The sequence below is a fragment of the Trachypithecus francoisi genome, unplaced genomic scaffold, assembly GCF_009764315.1.
Source record: "Trachypithecus francoisi isolate TF-2019V2 unplaced genomic scaffold, Tfra_2.0 Lachesis_group7, whole genome shotgun sequence".
Classification (NCBI taxonomy): Eukaryota; Metazoa; Chordata; class Mammalia; order Primates; family Cercopithecidae; genus Trachypithecus; species Trachypithecus francoisi.
Window position 1 is genome coordinate 60,613,865 of NW_022681472.1, and position 26,757 is coordinate 60,640,621.

General features: G+C 39.0%; 1 protein-coding gene and 1 pseudogene across 3 annotated transcripts in view; one reads left to right on the forward strand and one right to left on the reverse strand.

Moving 5' to 3' along the window:
• Positions 1-23,917, reverse strand: part of LRP12 (LDL receptor related protein 12) — a 97,865-nt gene extending 73,948 nt beyond the window's left edge. For 2 of the 3 annotated variants that reach the window (XM_033202453.1, XM_033202451.1), the window contains exon 1: positions 23,514-23,917. In XM_033202453.1, coding sequence (XP_033058344.1) covers positions 23,514-23,592 — 79 coding nt within the window. In that variant the 5' untranslated portion in view covers positions 23,593-23,917. The remainder of the gene's footprint in view (positions 1-23,513) is intronic. The other variant, XM_033202450.1, reaches the window with a different exon arrangement.
• LOC117079589 lies at positions 235-602 on the forward strand (annotated as a pseudogene).
• Positions 23,918-26,757: the final 2,840 nt, after the last annotated feature.

The following is a 26,757-nucleotide window of genomic DNA, read 5'->3' on the forward strand; positions in this document are numbered from 1 at the left end:
GTCTCAGAAAACAAACAAACAACAACAAAAAACAAATATATATACACACAACCCATACATGTTTCTTGGTTGTGGGGGAAAGAAGGGAAGATGGAGTGGGGAGAGAGGTTGGGGGGGAGGAGAGGGGGAGAAGGGAGTGGGAAGGGGAGAGGGGAGGGGGAGGGGAAGGGGAGAGGGAGAGGGAGAGAGAACACAGTAAAATAAAATTCAGCCTGATTAAAGACTTCAAGAAAAATGGCAGATCATTGGCTCGTTACTGTCGTGATAGGTGTGCTGAAGACCACTGGCCCTGTGGGATTGGCTGTATGCAAGAGTCCGTAAGAGAGGCTGAGAATATTGTACACAAAGATTCTTGATGTTCTTGAGCAAATCCTTGAAAATTCAGCACATAGAAAGTATACAGAACATGAGAAGCTGGCTATGGTTAAAGTGGAACCACATGTTAAAAAATTAGAAGACCAACCTCAAGGTGATCAAATAGAAGAGGTGATTCCTTGGGCTGAAAATTAACTAACTCTGGTGAGAAAAATGATGCAGTGAAAACCATGGGAGCTAACTTAGGGGAAGAGCCTCCTGCCAATCAGTGGAAATGGCCAATATAATCACTAAATGACTTTGGTGGGTTGATGGGAAGCTGATTTAATATTCTGTTATATTAAGAGCGTCTCCATATTATTGACATTTTATAATCAAGAAAAATGATACACAAAATATTTAGGAGGTTTTTTAAAATTAGTGATTATGGTAATATGGTGTTGTGAATCAAATTCTGATTTGTAAAGTGCGCGAATTATTTCAAAGATGTTATTTCTTTGAACAGAGAGGTTGTGGGAAGATCCGACATTCAGAAAAATTCCTATAGCTCTTCAATGCAGAGGCCATAATCAAAAAGTAGAGTTTCTTTAGTAGTATCTTCAACACATCATTTAATTTTTTATTGTCCCAAAGAAGAAAAGGCCCTTAATTATTATTGTTTAAACAAAGTTACTGATCCCTGTTTGAAGTAAATAGTAAGGAGTAAATGTTTTCAAATATAAAATAGCACAAGCGGCTGGTGATAAAATTTGAAATTATGGGTAACCTCCTTGGCTGTGATCTTTATGTATGTAAAGCAAAACTGAAATATATAATTATATAATGATTACAAAATCCATAATAAGTGTAATTTTATTTAAACAAAGCAAAGAAAAATGACAGGACAAAAAAAAAAGCAGTAAAAGAGCAGGAAAATTAAAGGTGATTACAAATAAAAACAAAGATATCCACTCTTGCCACTTTCATTCAACCCTGTACTACAGGTTTTGGACAGGACAATTAGGTAAGGAAAAAAAGCCATTTAGATTGGAAGGTATATTAGTCTGTTTTCACGCTGCTAATAAAGACACACCTGAGACTGGGAAGAAAAAGAGGTTTAATTGGACTTAGTTCCACATGGCTGCGGAGATCTCAGAATCATGGCGGGAGGCAAAAGGCAATTCTTCCATGGCAGCGGTAAGAAAAAATGAGGAAGAACCAAAAGAGGAAACCCCTGAAAAACACATCAGATCTCATAAGACTTATTTACTACCACGAGAATAGCACGGGAAAGACTGGCCCCCATGATTCAATTACCTCCCGTGGGTCCCTCCCATTACACCGGGGAATTCTGGGAGATACAATTCAAGTTGAGATTTGGTGGGGACGCAGCCAAACCAAATCAGAAGGGAAGAAGTAAAACCATCTCTATTTGCATATGATAAAATTTTGTATATGAAAAATCCTAAGGTATTCACAGAAACAAAAACTTATTAGAGCTAATAAGTTCAACAAGGTCACAGGATACAAGAAAAAGTATATTCATATGCATCAACAATGATAATATGAAAACTAAGAAAACAATTCCACTTACAATAGCATGAAAAGGAATAAAATAGTTTCTGAAACTACAAAATATTATTGAAAGAGATTAAAATCTATATGAATGAAAAGACATATCCCATGTTCATCAATCAGAAGGACTAAGATTAGTAAGACAACAATTCTTGACAAATAAGCTCTACAGATTCCATGCAATTCCTATCAAAATCCTAGCTACCTTCCCCTGAGCCTAGAAATTGATAAACTAATCCTAAAATTCATATGAAAATTCAAGAAATCCAGAATAGCAAAAACGATCTTGAAAAATGAAAACAAATTGGAATACTCACACTTTCTGATTTCAAAACTTACTACAAAGTGACACTAATGAAGACAGTGTGGTACCGGCATAGGGATACAATATAGGTCATAAAATACAGATCATAATTTCAGTCAGTTGATTTTCAACAAGGGTGCCAGGAAGATTAAATGGGAGAAAGACTAGTCTTTTCAACAAATAATGCTGGAACAAAGGAAGCCATGTGCAAAAGAATGAATTTGACCCCTACCTCATATCATATGCAAAAAACAGGTCAAAATGGATCAGAAACCTATATACAACAGCTAAATTATAAAACTCTTAGGGGAATAAAAGAAACCACACCAGAGTAAACCCCTATGACCTTGGGTTAGCAAATGGATTCTTAGATATAGTATCAAAGGCACAAGTAACAAAAACTAGGTAAACTGGACTGTCTCAAAATTGGAAACGCTTGTGCCACAAAGAACACCATTAAGAAAGTAAAAGAACAAACTACAAAACAGGATAAAATATTTGAAAAATCATATATCAGATAACAGGGTTAATAACCACAATGTTTAAAGAACTCTTATAACTCAACAACACAGATACTCTAACCAATTAAGAAATGGGCAAAAGATTTGAATAGATATTTCTTCAGAGTATAAACCCAAAAGGTCAATAAACATATGAGAGAACCTCAACATCATTATCCATTAGGGAGATGAAAATCAAAAACACCATGACATACAACTTCACACCAATTAAAACAGCTGTAATGAAAAAGACAGACAATAAAGTGTTGGCAAGGATGTGGAGACACTGGAACCCTCACATACTGCTAGTGGGAATGTAAAATAGTGCTGCCCTTTGGAAAACAGTTTGGAGTTCCTCAAAAAGGTAAACATAGAATTGCTGTATGAGTCAGTAATTCTACTCCTTTGTATATACCCAAGAGAACTGAAACTATGTGCCCACAAAAACTTCCACAGAAATATTCATAGCATTATTCACAATAGTCCCAAAGTGCAAATTACTCAAATGTCTGTCAACTGATGAACAGATACACAAAGTGGAATATCCATACAATGGAATTTTTGGGACTAAAGTACTGAGCCATGTTACAGTCATACTATGACAAGAATAAGCCATGAAAACATTATGCTAGGTGAAAGAAGCCAGACATAAAAGACCAAATTTTGTATGATTTCATTTATATGAATGCCCAGAATAGGCAAATCCATAGTGACAGAAAGTTGATTTGTAGTTTCCAGGGGCCAGAGGGTAGGAAGAATGGGTAGTGATTGTTAATAGATACAGAGTTTCCTTTTGGGCCAATGCAAATATTTTGGAATTAGATAGTGGTGACAGTTGTGTAACTTTGTTAATATGCTAAAAATTGAACTGTACACTTTAAAAAGTTGAAGTTCATCACATAAAACTGTTATTTTTAAAAAAGCATAATACACTACAACCCAGTGGTTTATCCTCAGAATGAAAGGCTAGTTACATATTTGAAAAAAGTCAATCAATGTAATCCATCATACTAACAGTCAAAAAAGAAAAATCACATCATGACATGAGTAGATAGAGAAAAGGAGTTTTTCAAAATACAACATAATGATGTTCATAATAAAGATTCATAATAAAACTCTTAGCAAACTAGGAATACAAAAGAATATCCTCAACTTGGTAAAAAGGCATCTACAAAAACCTTACAGCTAACATACTGAATGGTGGAATCTGAAATACTTTCCACCCATGATGGAAAACAAGGCAAGCACTCTCACCACTCCTATTCAACGTACTAAAAGTCTTAGCCAATGCAGTAAGGCAAGAAAATAAATAAATTTTAAAAAGGTGTATAGTTGGGAAAGGCAAAAATATTACTGTCCATATTCACAAATGACATAATTATGCAGAAAATTTGAGAGAAATCTACACAAATACTCCTAGAACTAACAAGTTAATTTAGACACAAGGTCAACACAAAAACCAATTACATTTCATATACATGCAAAAAACAATTAAAAATCAAACTTTAAAAGCAATATTATTTTCTATAGCTCCCCCCATATAAAATATGTATAATCTAACAAACATACAAAGGATTTGTGTGCCAAGAACTATGAAACACTAATGAAAGAAATCAGACCTAAATTAACAGAGCAACTCTGCATTCATGGATTAGAAACCGAACATAGTAAAGATGTCAATTCTTCCTAAAGTAATCTGTAAATTTAACATATCAATCAAAATCCCTGCAGGACATTTTGTAGATAAAAGCAAGCTGATTCTAAAATGTATATGGAAGAGAAAAGAATTAGAATAGTTAATTTTTACAAAGAATAAAACTGAAAGGATTGCATACACTACCCAATTTTAAGACTTAGGATAAAGCTACAGTAATTAAGAAAGTGTGATCATGACAAAATGATACACACAGAACAATGGAACAGAATATAATCCAGAAATAGACCCATGCAAATATAGCCACCTGATCTTTGATAAACGTGCAAAGGCAGCTCAATGGGAAAGGATAATATTTTCAATAAATGGTGTTGGAACAATTAGTGGTTATCCATATGCAAAAACTGAACCTCTTTTTTAAACCTCATACCTTTTAAAAAGATAAAGTATAATGAACTTTAGATCTAAATGTATAACATAAAATTCTAAAACTTTTAGAAAAAAAGCAGAAGAAAACCTCTGTGATCCGGGATTAGGTAAAGAGCTTTTAGAAATGACACCAAAAAAACTCATAAAAAACTGACAAGTTGAACTTCACCAAATTTTAAAACTTTTCCTTTGCCGTGGCGGGCGCCCGTAGTCCCAGCTACTGGGAGGCTGAGGCAGGAGAATGGCGTAAACCCGGGAGGCGGAGCTTGCATGAGCTGAGATCCGGCCACTGCACTCCAGCCCAGGCGACAGAGCGAGACTCCGTCTCAAAAAAAAAAAACAAAAACTTTTCCTTTGCCAATGGCACTGTCTAGAGAATACAAAGACAAACTACAGATTCAGAGGGGGAAAAAGATATATAAGAACTCCCAAAACCCAACGGCAAAAAAAACCACCAACCCAATTAAAAATGTGTAATGAACTTAAACATTTTACATAAGATGGCAAAGAAGTATATGAGATGTTCAATATCATTAGCCATTAAAAAACACAAATGCAAATCAGATGAGCTACCACCATATCCCTTCTAGAATGACAAAAACAAAAATATTAACAGTATCAAGTACTGACAAAGATGCAGAGCAACTGGAACACTCTCACACTGCTAGTCAGAATGCAAACTGATACAGTCACTCTGGAAAATGGTTTGGTAGTTTCTTAATAAGTTAAGCACGTATGTGTAACTTAGGACCCAGCAATTCTTCTCCTAAGTATTTACCCTAAAGTAGGGGTCCCTAACCCCCAGGCTGCAGACTGGTAATAGTCCGTGGCCTATTAGGAACTGGGCAGCAGAGCAGGAAGTGAGTGGTGGCTGAGCAAGCATTACCATCTGATAACGTCTGCCTATGTCCCCACCCAAAATCTCATATTGAATTGTAATCCCCATAATCTTTATAATCCCCACGTGTTAAGGGAGAGATCAGGTGGAGGTAACTGAATCATGGGGGTGGTTTCCCCCATGCTGTTCTCGTAATAGTGAGCAAGTTCTCATGAGATCTGATGATTTATCATTGTTTGGTAGTTCCTCCTGTGTTCATTCTCCTTCCTGTCACCTTGTGAAGAAGGTGCCTTGCTTCCCTTTCACATTCCACCAGGACTGTAAGTTTCCTGAGGCCTCCTCAGCCATGCTGAACTGTGAGAAACTACACCACTTTCCTTTATAAATGACCCGGTCTCAGGCAGTTCTTTACAACAGTCAGAAAACAGACTAATGCGCCGCCTGAGGTCCACCTCCTGGTGGCAGACTGCGAACCCTATTGTGAACTGCACGTGCAAGGGATCTAGGTTGGGCATTCCTCATGAGAATCTAATACCTGATGATCTGAGGTGGAACAGCTTCATTCCAAAACCATCCTCCCTCCCTACCAGGTCTGCAGAAAAATTGTCTTCCACAAAACTGGTCCCTGGTGTCAAAAAGGTTGGGGACCACTGCCCTACAGAAATAAAAACTTATGTCCACACAGAAATCTGTACTAGATATTTGTAGAAGCTTTATTTATAATAGCCAAAAACGGAAAACAATGGAAATGTCCTTCAATAGGTGAACTGATAAACTGTGGTATATCCATACAATAGCAAGGAATAAAACTACTGATTGATGCAACAATGTGCATGAATCTCCAAGATACTATGCTGAGTAAAAGCAGCCAGTCTCGAATGGTTATGTGTTGGACAATTCCATCTATATGACATTTTTAAAAAGACAAAACTATGGTTAGGAACATCTCAGTGGCTATCACAGATTAAGGGTGGTGAGGACATGGTTGTGACTATAAAGGAAGAACAGGCAAGAGTTTTCTGGGGTGCTGAACTGCTGTACATCCTGATTTTAGTGGTAGTTATATGAATGTGTACATGTGTTAATAGTCATATAACTTTGCACCAGAAAAAAAGAGAGTCAGTTTTACTATGATGTCTAAAACAAAATTTAAAAATAAACAACCAGCTACAAAAATCAACAAAATAAAGAAATAGTGAAAAAAATTAATAAAATAGAAAACAAGGAAAGCAGTACAGCATGAAACCAAGAGCTGGTTCTTTGAGAAGAACGTCTAAAATAAAGAAATTTTTGACAAGTCTGTTCAAGAAAAGAATGACAGACAAGAGAGACAGATGGGTATCAGGAATGACTATGGTGATATAATCACAGATGTAGAAAATGTTTTTAAAATAATATTATTTACAACTTTAAAGTAAATATGGAAATATAGGCAAAATAATGTTCTAGAACATATAATTTAATATAAATTAGCAAAGCTGACTCAAGGATGAAGGAATTAAAAATTAAAGAGTTATTTCCCCAAAGGCATCACACACATATGCTTTTAGAGTAGAGTTCTAATAAACCTTTAAAAAACATAATTTCTATTTATTGTAGCTAGCCCCCTACTTAGATGAGGGAATAAAAGAATAAATAAAATAATAAAATAAAGACAAGAGATAAATCATGTATTCTGATTCTAATTCTCTCTAATCCACCCATATACAGCAATCAAATCAAACACTCAGACTTATTCTTACGTGGTGGAAAAAATAATGTGAAGTTGAATCTTATACAAATGTAATTTATGCAATTTCTTAATATTCCTTTGTATTTTTCATATGGCTCCTGGCCCTTGCGTAGTGATCCACTCCAGCAGCACCGATAGCAGTAGGTTCTCCTTAATCTCCCATCCTTTGTACCTGGGCAAATACTTTTATATACAAGTAATCATGTTAGTACACTACTAGATCATAGTTTAGATAGCACTGGAGCCATATTCTGGTTAACTTTATGTCTGCTACTTTTTGAGCAAATTAGTTTGTTCTTAAAGTATCATCCACACAAACTGGATGTACCCAACTGACAGAATACAGGAGTCCTACCCCCTGACTTGAGCTCAATCCTCATTTAGCATCTCCATTTTACCTCCCACACAGCTCCTGCCTTCAGATGTGAGTTCCACTTCTCATGGAATTGATCCATCTCCACTGAGGTCTCTTACTGGCTTAATTAGTCCCAAAGCCCATGCATAAGAAGGGATCTACTTCTTACAGGCTCATCTGTATTATCTTGCTTAGTGGAATAAAGTTTAAACATACTAGGAATGAAAACATTTCTCCCCTCAGCATTTATTAGTACAAAACTGTTAATTTTTGCTTTCCTATTACAGTTCATAAACAATCACCTCTCCTTTTCTAATCTTACAAGGTAAAATAATAATAACTGGAACACTAGAATCTTTTAAACTACTTCTAAACACTGAAATCAACAAAAAAAAAGATTGTAAGTACATCTAAAAGAATGGATTAACATACGAAAATCAAGCAGAAGAGAGGAAGGTTAGGTTACAGGAAGGAAAAAAAGAGGTAGAGGGCAGAAGAAAGCTAAGACTGACAATAGACTGATATCATAAATATAAATGCAAAGTATAAAAAAATCAGTAAATGTATTCTAGCAGATTAAAATTTATCATTAGCAAGCTGGTATGGCCTATGAATGAATGCAAAAATGATTCAACATTAGGAATCACATAAATGTAATTTACTCCATTTATAGATAAATTAATTCATTTATTCAATAAGTATTGTCTGGCATTATACTAAATATGTTTTATATATAACTCTGACTCTATGGTAATTGCAAAAACATTAAGACAATGCCACTGTTCTCAAAATAATTTTTGTTTGTGTTGGAAAATATAGTTATTTGTCATTTTACATATTTTTATTTTACATGTTATTTACAGTAATATGTAATAGGTTTCTTATTGTCATTTTAAATAAATATTTTAATAATTACTCAATTTTAATTCCTAATATTCTTAAAAACATACATAGCTCTTATATAAAAACCATTCTTTGGATTCCTCAATAACTGTGGAGTCCTGTGACCCGAAAATTTGGAAACTGCTGCTAAACAGAATTACCATATGCTAATATACCATAATTTATTCATTGATTCTGTTGCTGATGGACATAGGGGTTGTTTCTAGTCTGGGACTATAATAAATAAGGATGCTATGAATATTCTTGTACATGTCTTTTGGCATACATTATGTACCTGTTGAGTTCATATCTAGGGGCAGAATTGCTGGGCCACAGGACATGTTTACATACAGCTTTAATAGACACTGTTTTCCAAGTGGCTTTCAGCATTTAAAATGTGGTTAGTTGAATTGAGATGGGCTGTAAGTATAAAATTTGCACTGGATTTTGAAGACTGAGCATGAAAAACATAATGCAGAGCTTCTCATTAATAATTACTTTCTACTGTTTACGTGTTGAAATGATAGTATTTTAGATATATTAGTTTTAAAATATTAACATTAATTTCACCTGTTTCTTTTTTTAATGTGGTTAATAGAAAATTCAAAACTACATATATGATTTACATTTGAGGCTCACATTATATATTTGAGATGCTTCTAAGAAGGGCACTTAGTTTTGAGGAACCAGGAAGACTCCCCAAAAGAGGCAGCAATGGGAAGAAAACTGAAGGACAGCAGGAGTTAGCCTAGAGAAGAAAGTGGTGGAGGAAGAAATAAGGCAGGCAGAGGGAGCAGTGCGTATAAAGGCTGGAAGTCACAAGTATGGCAGGAACATGGTGTGGGAGAGGGGGAAGGGCAGGGGTTAAGGGGAATGACCAAGATGAGGCAGAAAGATAAAAACTAGCCAGATCCCCTGCCCCTGAGTGATCATTCCTGCTTGCAGCGCACAGAGAAGGAATCCAGATCTGCCAGTGCCCTGCCCACAAGCCATCACCTCCAGTGTGACTAGAGCCCCAAGCCAACATCACCTTCAGTTTACCAGCAGGGGGTCCCTGACACCCTGCCAGGCTGTATTGTCTCCACCACTGTGGTGAACACCCACAGGAAGGCAGGCACTCTGGCACTGCTAGCACTCTGCCACAGGTGCTGCAAGTTGGTCCCCCCAATCCAGCGCAGTGGATTTCGAAGCCTTGAAGAGCCAGAGAACAAAGTCGGGGCCCAATACAAGTATCCCAGAATTACAGCATGCAGTCCAGGCGTTGGGAACTGAGCACTGGCCCCCTAAAATCTTCCAGAAATGAAGCCAGTCAGCTGAATCCACCTTACACCACAAACACTCAAAGTTATCAAATAGGATAAAAGGGGAAAAAAATCCAAAGATCAGAAACCTCAAAGATTGAAGGTAGACAGGCCCACAAGATGAGTAAGAACCAGCATAAGAACTCTGAAAACTCACAAAACCAGAGTGCCTTTTTTCCTCCAAATGACCACATCGCCTCTCCAGCAAGGGTTCTGAACTGGGCTAAGATGACTGAATGACAGAAACAGAAATCAGAATATGAATAGTAACAAAGATCACTGGGCTACAGGAGTACATTGAAACCCAATCCAAAGAAGCTAAAAATCACAAGAAAACAATGCAGGAGCTGACAGACAAAACAGCCACTACAGAAAAGAATGTAACCGACCTGATAGAGCTGAAAAACACACTTTAAGAATTTCATAATGCAATCACAAGTATTAATAGCAGAAGAGACCAAGCAGACGAAAGAATCTCAGAGCTTGAAGACTGGCGTTCTGAAACAAGATAGTCAAGACAAGAACAGAGAAAAAAGAATGAATAGGAAGAAACAAAACCTCTGAGAAACAAGGGATTATGTTAAGAGATCAAATCTACAACTCATTGGTGTCTCTGAAAGAGATGGGGGAAATGGAACCAACTTGGAAAACATACTTCAGGATATCATCCATGAGAACTTCCTCAAACTAGCTAGAGAAGCCAACATTCGAATTCAGAAAATGCAGAGAACTCAAGTAAGATATTTCACAAGAAGATCATCCCCAAGATGCATAATCATCAGATTCTCCAAGGTCAACATGAAAGAAAAAATGGTAAAGGTAGCTAGAGAGACAGAGTAGGTCACCTACAAAGGGAAGTCCATCAGACTAACAGCATACCTCTCAGCAGGAACTCTATAAGCCAGAAGAGACCGGGGGCCAATATTCAAAATTCTTAAATTCCAACCCAGAATTTCATATCTTGCCAAAGCGTCATAAGCAAAGGAGAAATAAGATGCTTTTCAGACATGCAAATGCTGAAGGAATTCGTTACCACCAGACCTGCTATACGAGAGCTCCTGAATGAAGCACTGAACATGGGAAGGAAGGACCATTACCAGACACTACAAAAACGCATTGAAGTGTACAGACCAATGACACTATAAAGCAACTGCATAAACAAGTCTGCAAAATAACCAGGAAACATCATGATGACAGGATCAAATCCACACATATCAATACTAAGCTTGAATGTAAATGGGATAAATGCCCCAAGTAAAAGACACAGAATGGCAAGCTGGATAAAGAACAAAGACCCATTGGTATGGTATCTTCAAGAGACTCATCTCGCATCCAATGACACACATAGGTTTAAAATAAAAAGAGAAAAATGTACCAAGCAAATGGAAAAGAGAAAAAAGCAATCCTAGTTTCAGACAAAACGGACTTTAAAACACAGGTAAAAAAAGACAAAGAAGAGCATTACATAATGGTAATGGGTTCGATTCAACAAGATCTATTTTAAATATATATGCACTCAACACAGGAACACCCAGATTCATAAAGCAAGTTCTTAGAGATCTTCAAAGAGACTTAGACTCCCACATAATAATAGTGGGAGACTTTAACACCTCACTGACAGTATTAGATCATCGAAACAGAAAATTAACAAAGATATTCAGGACCTGAATTCAGCACTAGATCAAACAGACCTGACAGATACCTACAGAATTCTCCGCCCTAAAACAACAGAATATATATTCTTCTCATTGCCAGATGGCACGTACTCTAAAACTTGATTACATAATCCAAAGCAAAACACTCCTCAGCAAATACAAAAGAAATGAAATCATAAAAAACAATCTCTTGAACCACAGTGAAATCAAATTAGGAATCAAGACTAAGAGACTCACTACAAACCATACAATGACATGAAAATTGAATAATCTGCTCCTGAATGACTTTTGGGTAAATAATAAAATTCAGGCAGAAATCAAGAAGTTCTTGGAAACAGGACGGGCACGGTGGCACGTGCCTGTAATCCCAGCACTCTGGGAGGCCGAGGCAGGCAGATCACGAAGTCAGGAGATCGAGACCATCGTAGCTAACATGGTGAAACCCCATTTCTACTGAAAATACAAAAAAGTTAGCCAGGCGTGGTGGAGGGTGTCTGTAGTCCCAGCTACTTGGGAGGCTAAGGCAGGGGAATGGCACGAACCCGGGAGGCAGAGCCTGCGGTGAGCAGAGATCATGCCACTGTGCTCCAGCCTGGGCAACAGCAGTAAGCAGAGATCATGCCACTGTGCTCCAGCCTGGGCAACAGCGAGACTCCGTCTCAAAAAAAAAAAAAAACAGTTGTTCTTAGAAACCAATGGAACAACAATACAACAACCAGAATCTCTGGGACACAGCTAAGGCAGTATTAAAAGGGAAATTTATAGCATTAAATGCCCACATCAAAAAGTTAGAAAGATCACAAATTAACAACTTAACATCACAACTAAAAGAACTAGAGAACCAAGAACAAACAAACCCCAAAGCTAGTAAAGACAAGAAATAACCAAAATGAGAGATGAACTGAAGGAGACTGAGATGCAAAAAACAATTCAAAAGATCAACAAATCCAGGAGCTGTTTCTTTGAAAAAATTAATAAAATAGACCACTAACTAGACTAATAAAGAAAAGAGAAAATTCCAATGAGCACAATCAGAAACAACAAAGGGGATACTACCACAGACCCCACAGAAATACAAACAATCATTAGAAAATGTTGCAAACACCTGTACGCACATAAACTAGACAAATCTAGAAAAAATGGATAAATTATTAGACACATACACCCTCCTAAGACTAAACCAGGAAAAAAAGTGCTGAATCCCTAAACAGGCTAATAACAAACTCTGAAATTAAGTCAGTAATAAACAGCCTACCAACCAAAAAAAAGCCCAGATGGATTCACAGCTGAATTCTACCAGATGTACAAAGAAGGGCTGGTACTGTTCCTGCTGTAACTTTTCAAAAAAATTGCTCCTCATTCTATGAGGCCAGAATCATCCTGACACCAAAACCTGATGGAGGTTTTAGTATTAAAAAAAAAAAAAACAAATGAAAACACAAAAACAAAAAACTTATTGGCAACAAAAGAAAACATCAGGCAAATATTCTTGATGAACACTGATGCAAAAATTCTCAAAAAATACTGGCAAACTGAATCCAGTAGCACATCAAAAGTCTTATCCACTGTGATCAAGTAGGCTTTATCCCTGGGATGCAGGGTTGATTCAACATGTGCAAATCAATAAATGTGATTCATCACATAAACAGAGTTAAAGATAAAAACCTCATGATTATCTTGACAGATGCAGAAGGGGCTTTTGCTAAAAGTTAACACCTGTTCATATTAAAAACTCTCAGTAAACTAGGTATTAAGAAATATACCTCAAAATAATAAGCGCCATCTATGACAAACAAACCCACAACCAACAACATAATGAATGTACAAAAGCTGGAAGCATTACCCTTGAAAACCGACACAAGACAAGGATGCCGCCCTCTCTCACCACTGCTATTCAACATAGTATTGGAAGTCCCGGTTAGGGTAATCGAGCAAAATAAATAACTAAAGGGCCTCCAAATAGGAAGAGAGGATGTCAAATTATTCCTGTTTGCAAATGACATGATCCTGTATCTAGAAAACCCCATAGTCTCAGCCCAAAAGCTTCTTAAGCTGATAACTACTTCAGCAAAGTCACAGTATATAAAATCAATGTGCAAATATCACTAAATTCCTATACACCAACAACAATCAAGCTGAAGCCAAATTAGGAATGCAATTCCATTCACAACTGCAACAAAAAGAATAAAATGCCCCAAAACACAGCTAACCAGGGAGGTAAAAGATCTCTAGAAGGAGAACTATAAAACTATGCTTAAAGAAATCAGAGATGACACAAACAAATGGAATAACATTCTATGTTCATGGGTAGGAAGAATCAATATTGTTAAAATGGCCATACTGCCCAAAGCAATTTACAGATTCAATGTTATTCCTATTAAACTACCATTGACATTCTTCACAGAACTAGAAGAAACTATTTTAAAATTCATATAGGACCAAAAAAGAGCCCAAATAGCCAAGATAATCCTAAGCAAACAGAACAAAGCTGGAGACATCATGCTACCCAACTTCAAACTACACTACAGGTCTACAGTAACCAAAACTGCATGGTACTAGTACAGAAACAGACACACAGATCAATGGAACACAATAGAGAACCCAGAAATAAGGCGGCACACCAACAACTATCTGATCTTCAACAAACTTGACAAAAACGAGCCATAGGAAAAGGATTCTTTATTCAATAAATAGTGCTGGGGTAACCGGCTAGTAACATGCAGAGGACTGAAACTGGACCCCTTCCTTATACCATATACAAAAATTAACTCATGATGAATTGAAGACTTATTAAATGTAAAATCCAAAACTATAAAAAGCCTGGAAGACAAGCTAGGCAATACCATTTTAGACACAGAAATAGGCAAAGATCTCAGGACAAAGATGCCAAAAGCAATTGCAACAAATGCAAAGATTGACAAATGGAATCCAATTAAACTGAAGAGCTTCTGTTCAGCAAAGGAAACGGTCAACAGTGAACAGGCTACCTACAGAATGGGAGAAAATTTTCGCAAACTATGCATCTGACAAAGATGCATAGTTTGCAAAATATCCAGCATCTATAAAGAACTAATCTAGGCTGGGCGCGGTGGCTCACGCCTGTAATCCCAGCACTTTGGGAGGCCGAGGCGGGCAGATCACGAGGTCAGGAGATCGAGACCATCATGGCTAATACGGTGAAACCCCATCTCTACTAAATATACAAAAAAAAAAAAATTAGCCGGGCGTTGTGGTGGGTGCCTGTAGTCCTACCTACTCGGGAGGCTGAGGCAGGAGAAAGGCATGAACCCAGGAAGTGGAGCTTGCAGTGAGCCGAGATTGTACCACTGCACTCCAGGCTGGGTGACAGAGCAAGACTCTGTCTCAAAAAACAAAACAAAACAAAACAAACAAACAACAACAAAAAAACTAACATTCAGCATCTATAAAGAACTTAAAACAAATTTACAAGAAAAAACATTAAAAACTGGGTAAAGGACATGAACACTTCTCAAAAAAAAGACATACATACAGCCAACAATCATATGAAAAATAGCTCAACATTGCTAATCATCACAGAAATGCAAATCAAAACCACAATGAGATACCATCTCACACCACTGAGAATGGCTAATTATTAAAAATTCAAAAAATAACAGATGCTTGCGAGGTTATGGTGAAAAAGCAATGCTTGTATGCTGTTGGCAGAAGTCTAAATTAGTTCAACCATTGTGGAAGACAATGTGCCCACTCCTCAAAGACCTAAAAACAGAAATACCATTGACCCAGCAATCCTATTACTGGAAATATACCCAAAGGAATATAAATTGTTGTATTATAAAGACACATGCACGTGTTATGTTCATTGTAGCACTGATTCACAATAGCAAAGACAGGGAATTAAATGCCCATCAATCACAGACTGGATAAATAAAATGTGGCACATATATCCCATAGAATACTATGTAGCCATAAAAAAGAACAAGATAATGTCCTTTACAGGAACATGGATGGAGCTGGAGGCCATTATCCCTAGCAAACAAATGCCGGAACAGAAAACCAAATACTGCATGTTGTCACTTATAAGTGGGAGCTAAATGATGAGAAAGAACACATGGACACATAGAGGGAGGGGAACAACACATACTGGGCCCTATCAAAAGGTGGAGGGTGGGACAAAGGAGAGGATCAGAAAAAATAACTACTGTGTACTAGGTGTGAAATGCTATACAGATATCACTAGATATGATGTAACATATCACTAGGTGATGAAATAATCTGTACAACAAATTGTTTAATAATTGAGTACAACAACCCCCCCACGTAATAATTGTGTACAACAAACCCCCATGACACAAGTTTACTTATATAACAAACCTGCACGTGTACTCCTGAACTTAAAAGTGAAAAAAAAGAAACTAGCCAGATGATGAAAGCTCTAGTGAGTTAAATTTATATTTTAAGAACAGGGAACTGCTGTTGGGTTTTAAGCAAGAAAGTTACATTACCAGATCTGTACTTTAGATAAGTCACTCTGGCTACTGCTAGGTGTGATATGATTCAATCAGGACAAGACTAGAGCCAAGACTAGTTGGGGGCTGTTACAATAATGTAGACAAAAAAAAAAAGTGGGCCTCTACACGAAGAGCACAGCAGTAGAGAGACATGAACCTTAGGCAAAACTACTATTTTCAAAGCTTCAGTTTCTTCTAATAATACCTACCTTACACAGTAATTTTGAGAATTAATCATGGCATTTTTTGTATAGGTGTTCTGTATTCTCTTGGCAAAACTTTTACAAGCAATAATAATTTCAAGAAATAATTCTACTTCAATATATATCAGATACAAAGATTATTCTTATGTTTTCTCCAATATATGTATAAAGATGCCTTAACTATTAATGAAATTAAGTCACATCATGAAAGGTTTACTCCTTATATTTGAAAAGGTAAATTCCAACTACTAAACATCCTATTGTGCTCCATTTAATCCTAATATTAAAAGATTAGCACCATTTTTAATTTCTCTAAAAAATGAAATGTAAGTGAATTAAAGGTAGGTATCAAGTTAGTCTCGTTCAATGACAACACATGAACATAAAACAATTTCACATCTTCACCAAACTGATACCAGCAGGTAAATCAGTTATTAACTATTTAAGACGAAAATTAGAAAACTGTTCTGTCACTTTTATTTACTTTGAAGTTTTGGTACCTACTAAAGTTATATCTTCTGCAAAGCTACATGATCAAAAAAAAAAAGAGATAAAAGCTCAGTTTTTCCAAATCTGCTCTGAAATTCACCTGTCTTTTAATACATTCTTAACTCTACCACAAACAATCTGATTTCTAAAGCAATCTTTATTGATAGCTTAGCAGAAAGCATTTAACTTAAGCAAAAAGGTATTGGAAATCCAGCTTTTGCCCCACCCTTTGCTTCTTGTCTGAAATACACTTAAAACACTGTAAAAAGTTATGTTCTACACTTATTTCACTGACAAAATGACTGCCCTCAGAACTGAGTTCTCCACAGTAACCTTCTTAAGGTTCCTCCCCTTGTAATTTAAGTCCATCTCTTCCTCTCATCTGTGGTACAACTATTTGCAATATATCTTAATGCATAGTGTTCATAGCTTTCTCTATTCTAGATTAAGTAACAGAAATCTAACTTGCTAAAGGTCCAAACTGTTCTACTGAATTGAGGGAACAAAATTCACCCTCAAATTCTCATTCCTCCTCTTCACTGATGATCTCATGTCATATTACTTTGAGAAAATAAGAACAATCAGATGTAATGTCCACTTTCCCACCCCAAAACCTACAGACCTAAACACACTTGCACCAATATTTTCTTCTTTCCTTCTTACGCCAAGAGGGGAAAAATCTCCTTTTCTCTATCAAAAAGGCGATCTACACGCCTTTATCTCCACTACTACTACCTTGGTCCAAGCTCCTGTTATCTCTCACTTGGATTACAGTCAAATTCTAACTGATCATCCCATCTCTACTACTGTTTCCCACTTCACAACAATACTCCACATAGTAGCAAAAGTGACTGTTTCAAAACATAAATCACATGATGTCACTTAAATCCTTTGAATAGTTAAACTTAAAATAAAACCTAAACTCTTTACCATGGATTCTAAAGCCCAGAGTTTCTAAGTGTTGCTCTAATCTCACCCTGTGCTCTCCCTTATAACCATTATGTTCCAGTTACAGTGATTTTATTAATTTATCTGCAACATACCAGCTCTTTCCTGATCCCGGGCCTTTCGTGCACTGTTCTCATATGCAAAGCTCTCTTACTCAACCATAACACAGTTAGCTACAGCTATCATTTAGGTCTCATAAATGTCCCTTCATCAAAAAGTCTTCCCCTAATTACTCTGTGCCTGTTACTCATTATCTCTGGCCCGTGTTTGTTTCTGTGAGAGCACTTATTACAACTTATTCATTAGACTATAAGCTCCATGAGGGCAGAAACTATGTGCATCAGGTTTTATCTAACACAGTGCTAGACATAAGCAAGGGCTCAATAAATATTTGCTAAATGAACTGAGTGAAGCGACAGCCAGGGTAAGGCTACAATCCTGACTCTACTACTTCATAGTGGTTTGGCTTCAGTTAAGTCACAATATCTCTGTGTTTCAATGTTCTCTTCCATAAAATAAAAGAAAGAATATGTATCTGATAGGATTGCCAAATAAGGCCTACTAAAGATTAACTGGCAATAAATAGACTAATCACGACTCTTTCAACATAAGTATTAAGTACTTGTAAGTAAATAAATGCTATCAAACTTAATTCAATAAATGTTAGTTTCCTTCCTTCCCTTCTATAACTTAAGATAGTGAGAATCCCCAAGCTAATACAGTATTGAAGTAATATATTTATATATACTTAAAAAGAAGAGACTCTGATGACATGTATTTGAATAGATACATTGGTAATTTGTATTTGCAGGATCTAATCCTAAATTTTAGAAAATGGAAATTAAATAATGTGCAACTATCACTTAACTCTCTCCAAAAGGGGGAGTGATAAGGAAAAAAGAAGAAAAACAGAAAAGAAAGGTAACCTTAGAAATTAGAGATCATCAACTTCCAATTCCTAAATTTAGAACAACCTTCCTCTTCTTATAAAGACTTGCAGCAAGAACAGGATTAATACCTAAAATAAAAATATTCTATATTTACTTAAATTTATATAATTCTCACGTATATTTCACGTATATTTTTACTGAACTTTCACCCCTTAAATTGTGGTATCACTGGTAAAGTGTAGAGAAAAAATAAAAAAAAAAGACATCTCATATCAGAAACACAAAAAGGCCCTCTTGCTCCCTTAATAATTTAATAAGCTTTAAATTTTCTAACTACAAAAGTAAATCTTAATGTTTTCTTTAACTGCTGCTCACTTTTCAGGCTAAAATCCCTTTATATTCTTCAAAAGAAATTTTACTTTCTAGGAACCTTATAAATCATTTACCATATATCATTCAAATCTCCTCCATACTGTATCTGGAATACAGCCAACAGTGCTTAAGACTTTCTGCCTGATAACCACCTAAAATTTTGTAGAATGTGCTGCCTACCTTCATATTCTCCCAAGGATATGGATATAATTTAGATTCTGAACTCAAGGAAGGGTTTATGTTAAGCAATTAATTCAAGTTTATTCAACATATTTTATGTAATCAAACTTGACTTTGTAAGAAATAATTGGTATCTGGTTTAGATTTTTCCCTCATGTTTCAGTTACTTCTATAACCTTTCTAAAATTGGAATTTCTTGTTTACCCTTAAACTAGTTATTAAGTGCTACTGAATGTTCCATAAAATTCATGGGAAAAGATTCATCCATTACATATACGCAAGAGTAAAAAGATTATTTTAGGCTACCACAACATCTAGAATACTACTGAGAACAGTAAAGACTCTTTACTTTAATAAGCTGAAAGCCAGTTTAAAAATGAATTTTATCACAAGTCAGTCAGTATATGCTAAGAACAGTTCTACAGCTATCAAATGCTCTGGCAGCAAGTAACCAAAAAATAACCATCTGCAACTCTTCAAGGTTATTGTAAAATGATATACAAACAACAAACACTCTAAATTACTTTTTTTTTTTTTTTGAGACAGAGTTTCACTCGTCACCCAGGCTGGAGTACAATCGTGCAACCTCCGCTCACTGCAACCTCCGCCTCCCGGGTTCAAGAGGTTCTCCTGCCTCAGCCTCCGGAGTAGCTGGGATTACAGGCGTGCGCCAGCACACCTGGCTTATTTTTATATTTTTAATAGAGACGGTTTCACCATGTTGGCCAGGCTGGTCTCAAACTCCTGACTTCAGGAGATCTACCTGCCTCGGCCTCCCAAAGTGCTGGGATTACAGGCCTGAGCCACTACACCTGGCCTCTAAACTACATTTTAAGGCTTCATCTTGGGTAGTGTTTTTCAAGCTAAGGACTGCAATTTATTAGTGGATCCAAAATTAATATAATGAGTCCAGACCAGTAAATGAAGAAAGGAAGGGTGAGAAAGAGGAGGAATAAATAGAAAACATCTGAGTGCACAGGTAGTAAGAGTACGGTTTCATTAACTTTTTTCTCTATGTACATAGTACCCTAAGCAATGTGTATTTTAAGGGTGGGTTTGAGTAAAAGTTAGGAAACACTAATCTGGGAGACAAACAGAAGTGGAAAGGATAAAGCAATGGAACTGTCAGAATTAACAACTTGTGGTTTAGGACGTGAGCAAGACTAACAGCTTCTACTGACTAGGAGACAGAGGTTTTGGAAACTCCCATAGATTTGTAAAAGCCAGACATCCCTATGTGAAAAATGACAAAGCACTTTTTCCTCTTACAGTAAGCCTAGAACAATGCGTAGCAAAGCTTGTGGTTGTCACCACTGATGTTTTTATCCCTTCAAACTTCCAAAGGTGGCAGAGGTCAACCTTTACTCTCTCCTCCTTACTCTTAGGCACATTGAATGCAGTTAAGATACAGTAGCCCCCGAAAGATAATTACAGGTCGTTGAACAACTCCTTCTGGAAAACATTATATTCTAGATTACAATTTAGAGTTAAGACTCTGGCATTCAGACAAGTTAATTTGGAATTATAACAGCCACATATCAGAGCCCATAAAAATCGTCATCTGGAGAGTAGTACCAAAATAAACAAACAAAAAAAGTTTTTATGAATGTGAAATGTTTCAAAAATCTGAAGCACACCTTAGAGTCATTTCATTTTCAAGAGTCACTCTGTGAAGAATTAATATTGGAATTCCCTAAATATTGGTCAATCAACCTGCTTTTCTTTGTTAACAGCAATTCTGAATATTCAGTTTCATTAATAGAGCTAATTGTTTTTGAAGCCATTGAAAACACACACACACTTTTTACTGTATAGGGGACAGTTTCACAAATTACAGCTAGTATCTGTTCTAAGAGGTTCAAGACGATAGCTATTTCTCAGGATGCATCCACTACCCATTACAACTACTATATATTCTAAGTTACCCATTTCCCACTATTGTTACAGACCCACATCCCCCCATACTATGTTATAGCCCTTTTTCACTATTATAAACCCACATATGGTTAGAGACAGAAGAGGACAAAAAACATGCAGCTATAAAGAGGATCTCTCACTTCCAGGGTGAAGGGTTCCCTTTAATCTCTGCTGATACAGTTTAATGTTCTGCCTGGTTCACTACCTCCTTTTTTTTTTTTTTTACACTTTGAAACTTGCTGTGGCTTGAGACAACCACCTTTGGCATAATCACCTGCTGGTTTTATAATCTGGGCCCACACTGTTGGAAAAAGGAGTTTCAGTCTTTGCTTACTAACAATTCCTCACTGAACACAAATTCCAAAAAGATAAAGCTTTGATAAACACCCACCAGAAAGTCACTTTGTGTACAAGTACTAAAGAATGCACCAAAACAAATTAAGGGGTTCACAGCCTCTTATCCCTCGAGGCAAAAGACTTGTAGTTCAAATACTGATGACACAGGTTTTAATGAAAGAAGAGCCCATTTATTTATCTATTCTGATCAGACATTACAGAAATTCAATTCTTCTTATAGCAGAGGACAAAGCTGGACAATCCTAATCACCCCAAATTAAAGATACCTCTCAATTTCTTCTCTCTCCTGGGCCATTACACCAAACCTAGAGCATAACTACACCCACCTTCAGGGCAGAAGAAACAACATAATAGCTTATTGATCTCTGGTGTAGACCCAAACCCACAAGTCGTCAGGCAAGCAGGGATCACAGCCACTTGAAGCAGCCAACTATCAAAAGTCGTGCACTGGGTTTTTGGTCCCACACAAGCACACTTTTGGCAATTACCTCTACATAAAAAATGGACCAAACCACTCTCCTCACCAAAACAAACAAAAATACTACTAATCAGTTACGGGAGGAACGCAACCTGAATTGTACCAAAAAGACTACTATTTCTTGGCTGTCAGTAAATGCCCAATTTCGTTCATTAATTCTTCATTTAGTGTCACTTGCCAGGTTTCAAAAGCCACCATCACATTCAATTCCGTAGATAAATGCGTTCAAAAGATAATACTTGCTGACAAATTGGCTGTTGACTAAACCTCACCACCACCACCATTATACCAGTCAAATTAGTGTTTGTGGCAAATGACTTTGACTTTTTATAAGTAAAATTTACCAAAGTAATGATAACTTCTAATTCTTTTTTTTTTTTTTTTTTTGAGATGGAATCTCGCTCTATCGCCCAGGCTGGAGTGCAGTGGCCGGATCTCAGCTCACTGCAAGCTCCGCCTCCCGGGTTTACGCCATTCTCCTGCCTCAGCCTCCCGAGCAGCTGGGACTACAGGCGCCCGCCACCTCGCCCGGCTAGTTTTTTTTTTTTTTGTATTTTTAGTAGAGACGGGGTTTCACGGTGTTAGCCAGGATGGTCTCGATCTCCTGACCTCGTGATCCACCTGTCTCGGCCTCCCAAAGTGCTGGGATTACAGGCTTGAGCCACCGCGCCCGGCCGATAACTTCTAATTCTTTTTCTGAAGAAATCAAAGCAACACTCCAAAAAGGAAAGGTTAAAACTGAGCTCTCTGAAATACCTATTCAATGTGTTTAACTGATGAACTAAGAACGGTGAAGTCAGAAGTGGAACTCAATTATCTTAAGAGATAAATGTTCTTTGCAATTAATTCCATTCAGCTCTTGCTCAGATCCCAACGCAATACAAAGCTGTCCTCACACAGTCTTCAGCCTTCTCTTAACCCGATCCATCGACTGGAATAAAGTAACAGTGACCACAGCGGCGGACGATGATGGATGAAATTACAATTGAACTGGGAGCCAGGACACCCTAAGAGCGAGAGACTGAGGTGGGGCTGGAAACTATTTTCTGGCCTTCTCCCGCGTGCTGCTCCCGGGAAACCAACAGGATCCTGCACGCCCGGATTCGGCAGAGTCCTTGCCCGCGAGGTGGAGGGGTGGGGAGAAGTCAGCGAGGAGCCTTCTCAGGGACTCGGGTGGGGAAAGGGCTGGTGCGGTGGGAATCTCACCGGTAAGAGAACTTCCTAACCCCAGGTGGGGGGCGGAAGTGGGGGGGCTGGGGGGCGGACCGTCCCGGCAGCGGCGGGGGCGACCTCCTCTGCTTTCTCACAGTCATACATCTTTGTGTGTGGATTGTGCCGGGCTACGGGTCCTCGAGCAGCTGGCCGCGGGGGCCCTCCAGCGCAGGTCGGGAAGTCCTCCCGCCACCCCCTCGCTCCGCCGGGGCCCTCCTGGCCGGGACCCCCAGCCCCTCTCCACCACCCGAGAGTCTGAAGGTGGGCGAGTGGAGGAAAGCATCTCCGTGTGGGGACACCCGTTCCGCCACATCCACCCCCTCGCCGGTCTTTGTCCCGCCGGCAGCCCGGCTCTCCGCTGGAGTCTCCAGGGGAACCCCAGTCCTGGAGGCCTCGAGGGCCCGGGTCGCCTCAGCTTTGTTCGGTCAGCGGGGCGCGGGGACGCGGACACTTACCGTACACCCCAGCGAGGAAAAGCAAGAGCAACGCAGACCTCCACCGCGGAGACTCTTTTGTGCTCCAGCGACGGGCCATAACCACGGCAGATGGAGAGAGAGAGGAGGAGATGGAGGAGGAGGGAGGAGGAGCTGGGGGTAGACGCCGCCGCCGCCGAGCCCCCGGCTGCTCCCTGCGCTCTCCGCGGCGGCGGGAGAGGGAGGGGAGGGGCCGCCGCCGCCCGCGCGCGCTCCCTCCTCCCTCCTCCCTCCGGCTCGCCTGCTCCCACCCCGGACGGTGCGAGAGCCCCACGCGGGGCGAACCTCCTGGGGGCAAGGGCAAGGAGCTCGCGCGCCGGCGCGAGGCGAGGGGGTGGCGGACGCGGGACTTCGGCCTCGCGCCGCTCGGGCTAGCCGGCGCCGCCACTCGCCAGACGGAGCGCGCGCCCATCCGTGCGATCGGCAATCCCCTGGCCCGCCTGCCTCGGTTCCCGCCCCGCGCTCCGCTGGACTTTCCAAGTCTGGGGCCGATTTCCCCGCGACTGGAGCCCAAGGAGCAAGGCAGCGCCAATCGATGAGAGAGCGTGCAAACGCCGACCGCTGGATGCCCAGGAACTGGAGCGTGGGGTGGGTGGAGGAGCCCGGTCGCTGTCCGAGGCCTGGGCTCTGGCCCAGTGGGTGGGGTGGCTACAAGTTGGGAGGCTGAAGGTGCTTCGATGTTGGGGGAGGCGTGGATGGTCTGAAGCTGAGAACTTATGAGTTCCTTCCTCTATCTCGTACCCCCACGTCTGCACTTGCGGTCGGCGCCGAGCTTGGAGTGCGGGCGGGCGCAAATTAGTGCGGCCAACCCGGCAGCTGGTCGGTCAGGGGGCAGTGTGGACTCCCACGCTCAAGGTGCCCGGAATGAGTCGAGCAAGGCTTGTGCAGAGCCCCTCCAGTCTGGCGTGGAAGCCTGAAGAGGTCGTTTAACATCTCACCCTGGGTCGGGTGCAGCTGGGCCAGGATGCTCAGCAGTGCTGGAGCCGACTTTCGGGGTAGATATATTGAGAGGAGGGTTCGCCTATCACGCTGCAGTTTCCCTAAAGCACTTCCCCCACTCCCAACAAATGGGAGTCCTCCTTTACATAGATCCCCGGAACATTTTTCTAAGTACGTCTGTAGTGACGCTGGCACATCAAACCTTAAGCCATGTGTTTTTAAAGTGTTTGTCTACAACGTCTTATTTCTATTGGATTTTATCGTTGCCCTTTGCAAGCACTCTCCATGCTATTCATTGAAGACCTACACTGCACCATGCTGTCCTATTGACATAGGTTATCACTTTTTAATCCCAAACATCCTTGTGAGATAAATATTATCCATGTTTTATCTAAAAGAGAGAGAATAAATTACCCATGGCAAGTAAGTTGTTTGAAACAGTTTTTCTCATTCCAAAGTCAAGAATGTTTCCCCTATACCACAGCACACTCTCTAGCACAATGCTTAGTGCCTAGTAATGTGTCCGGAATTGGTGCCTGCCAGGGAGTTTGTGGTCTCCCTGACTTAAAGAATGAAGCTGCAGACCTTCCGGTGAGTGTTACAGCTCTGAAAGATGGCAGGGACCCAAACAGTGAGCGGTAGCAAGGTTTATTGTGAGGAGCAAAAGGGCTTAGCTTCCACAATGTGAAAGAGGACCCCAGCTGCTGGTTGGTGGTGGCCAGCTTTTATTCCCTTGTTGTCCCCGCCCATGTTGCCCGTTTCTGTCCTATCAGAGTGCCCTTTTTTTAATCCTACCCACGATTGGTTACTTTTAGGATTCTGCTGATTGGTGCATTTTACTGAGCGCTGATTGGTGCATTTCACAGAGCACTGATTGGTGTGTTTTAAAATCCTCTTGTAAGATGGAAAGTTCCTCAAGTCCGCGCTCAACCCGGGAATTTAAGCTGGTCTCACCTCTCAGTAAGTAAAGGTTAAAACTTAAAACATACTTTCTGGGGAATACATTTAGGCTTTCCCTGTATGTCCTGCCAGTTTACCCCCTTTTAAGTTTTTTTTTTTAAACCCCGAAAGATAAGAGAAAAATGTATTAATAAGTATTACAAAAATCGAATAATTAACAAATCTTATATCATTTGGCAAAAAAAGCGACCAGCACTCCAAAAATGTTTTCCATTCTGGAAAGAGGCAACTTCAGTGTTTTTCACTAAATAAATTGCAGTTGTCGTTCCTAATTTTAGGAGTCTAAACTCCACTTTCTTGTTTCTTAAGATCGCTTTGTATAAATTGCGCTTCCATGAGAGCTGCGTTAAGAACAGGCCACAAGCAAAGTGATGAAGTAGACTGGACTGCTTCCTCCCCTGTCCACCTTTAGTACCTTTCAAGGAACCCTGTCCCAAAGACGAGACACACAGTGCACTCATCAGTTCCTGTCACACCCCTCCCACCCCTACTCTTGCTCATCCACCCCAATATGTCTTCTCAGACTTGCCAGGTTATCAAACTTTTGGGTATCTGGACCCCCATAACACTTACAATTTGTTGAGGACACCAAAGAACTTTTATTTATGTGGGTCATATCTATTGATATTTACCATTTAGAAATTAAAATAGAAAAAAAGTAAATTCATTTAAAATAAAACATGCATTACAAGTTTACATAACTGCTTTCCAAAACAAACACAAAAAATTAGTAAGAAGAGTGGCATTGTTTTTGCACTTTTATAAATCTCCCTAATGGCTGGTTTAATAGAAGACAGCTGGATTCTCATATCTGCTTCTGCATCCAATCTGTTGCAATATGTTGTTTTGGTTGAAATATATGAAGAAAATCGAGACTCATGCAATGTATAAATTTGCAAAGGGAGAACCTCATGTACTTTCCTGAAATAGTCTTAGTGACACCCCCACTAACCCCCCCCACCAGAAAAACTTGCAGAAATGTAGATCTAGGTGTCTTTCTTAATGCCTTCAAAACCTAAGTATTTTGGTTTTTATTAGAAGGGCTCTAATAAGTATTCAATATTCACCAGTGAAGGGTATATATATTTTATGATGGAACATTTTTATTTATTGAAAACAATTCTAGTAGGATATCAGACGTTAATAAGCATCACAGCACAGAATAGGTACTCAATGTTACTCCCTTTTTCTCACCTAATCTACCTAGCTGGCCCTCTGGGCTGATACATCAAATTGTTCATCTGTGAGAAAGCACTTTGAAATCCAGAAAACTATAGCTATGCGGTGGTTAATATTGGTAACAATTCCATTGCAGTTGTACTACTAG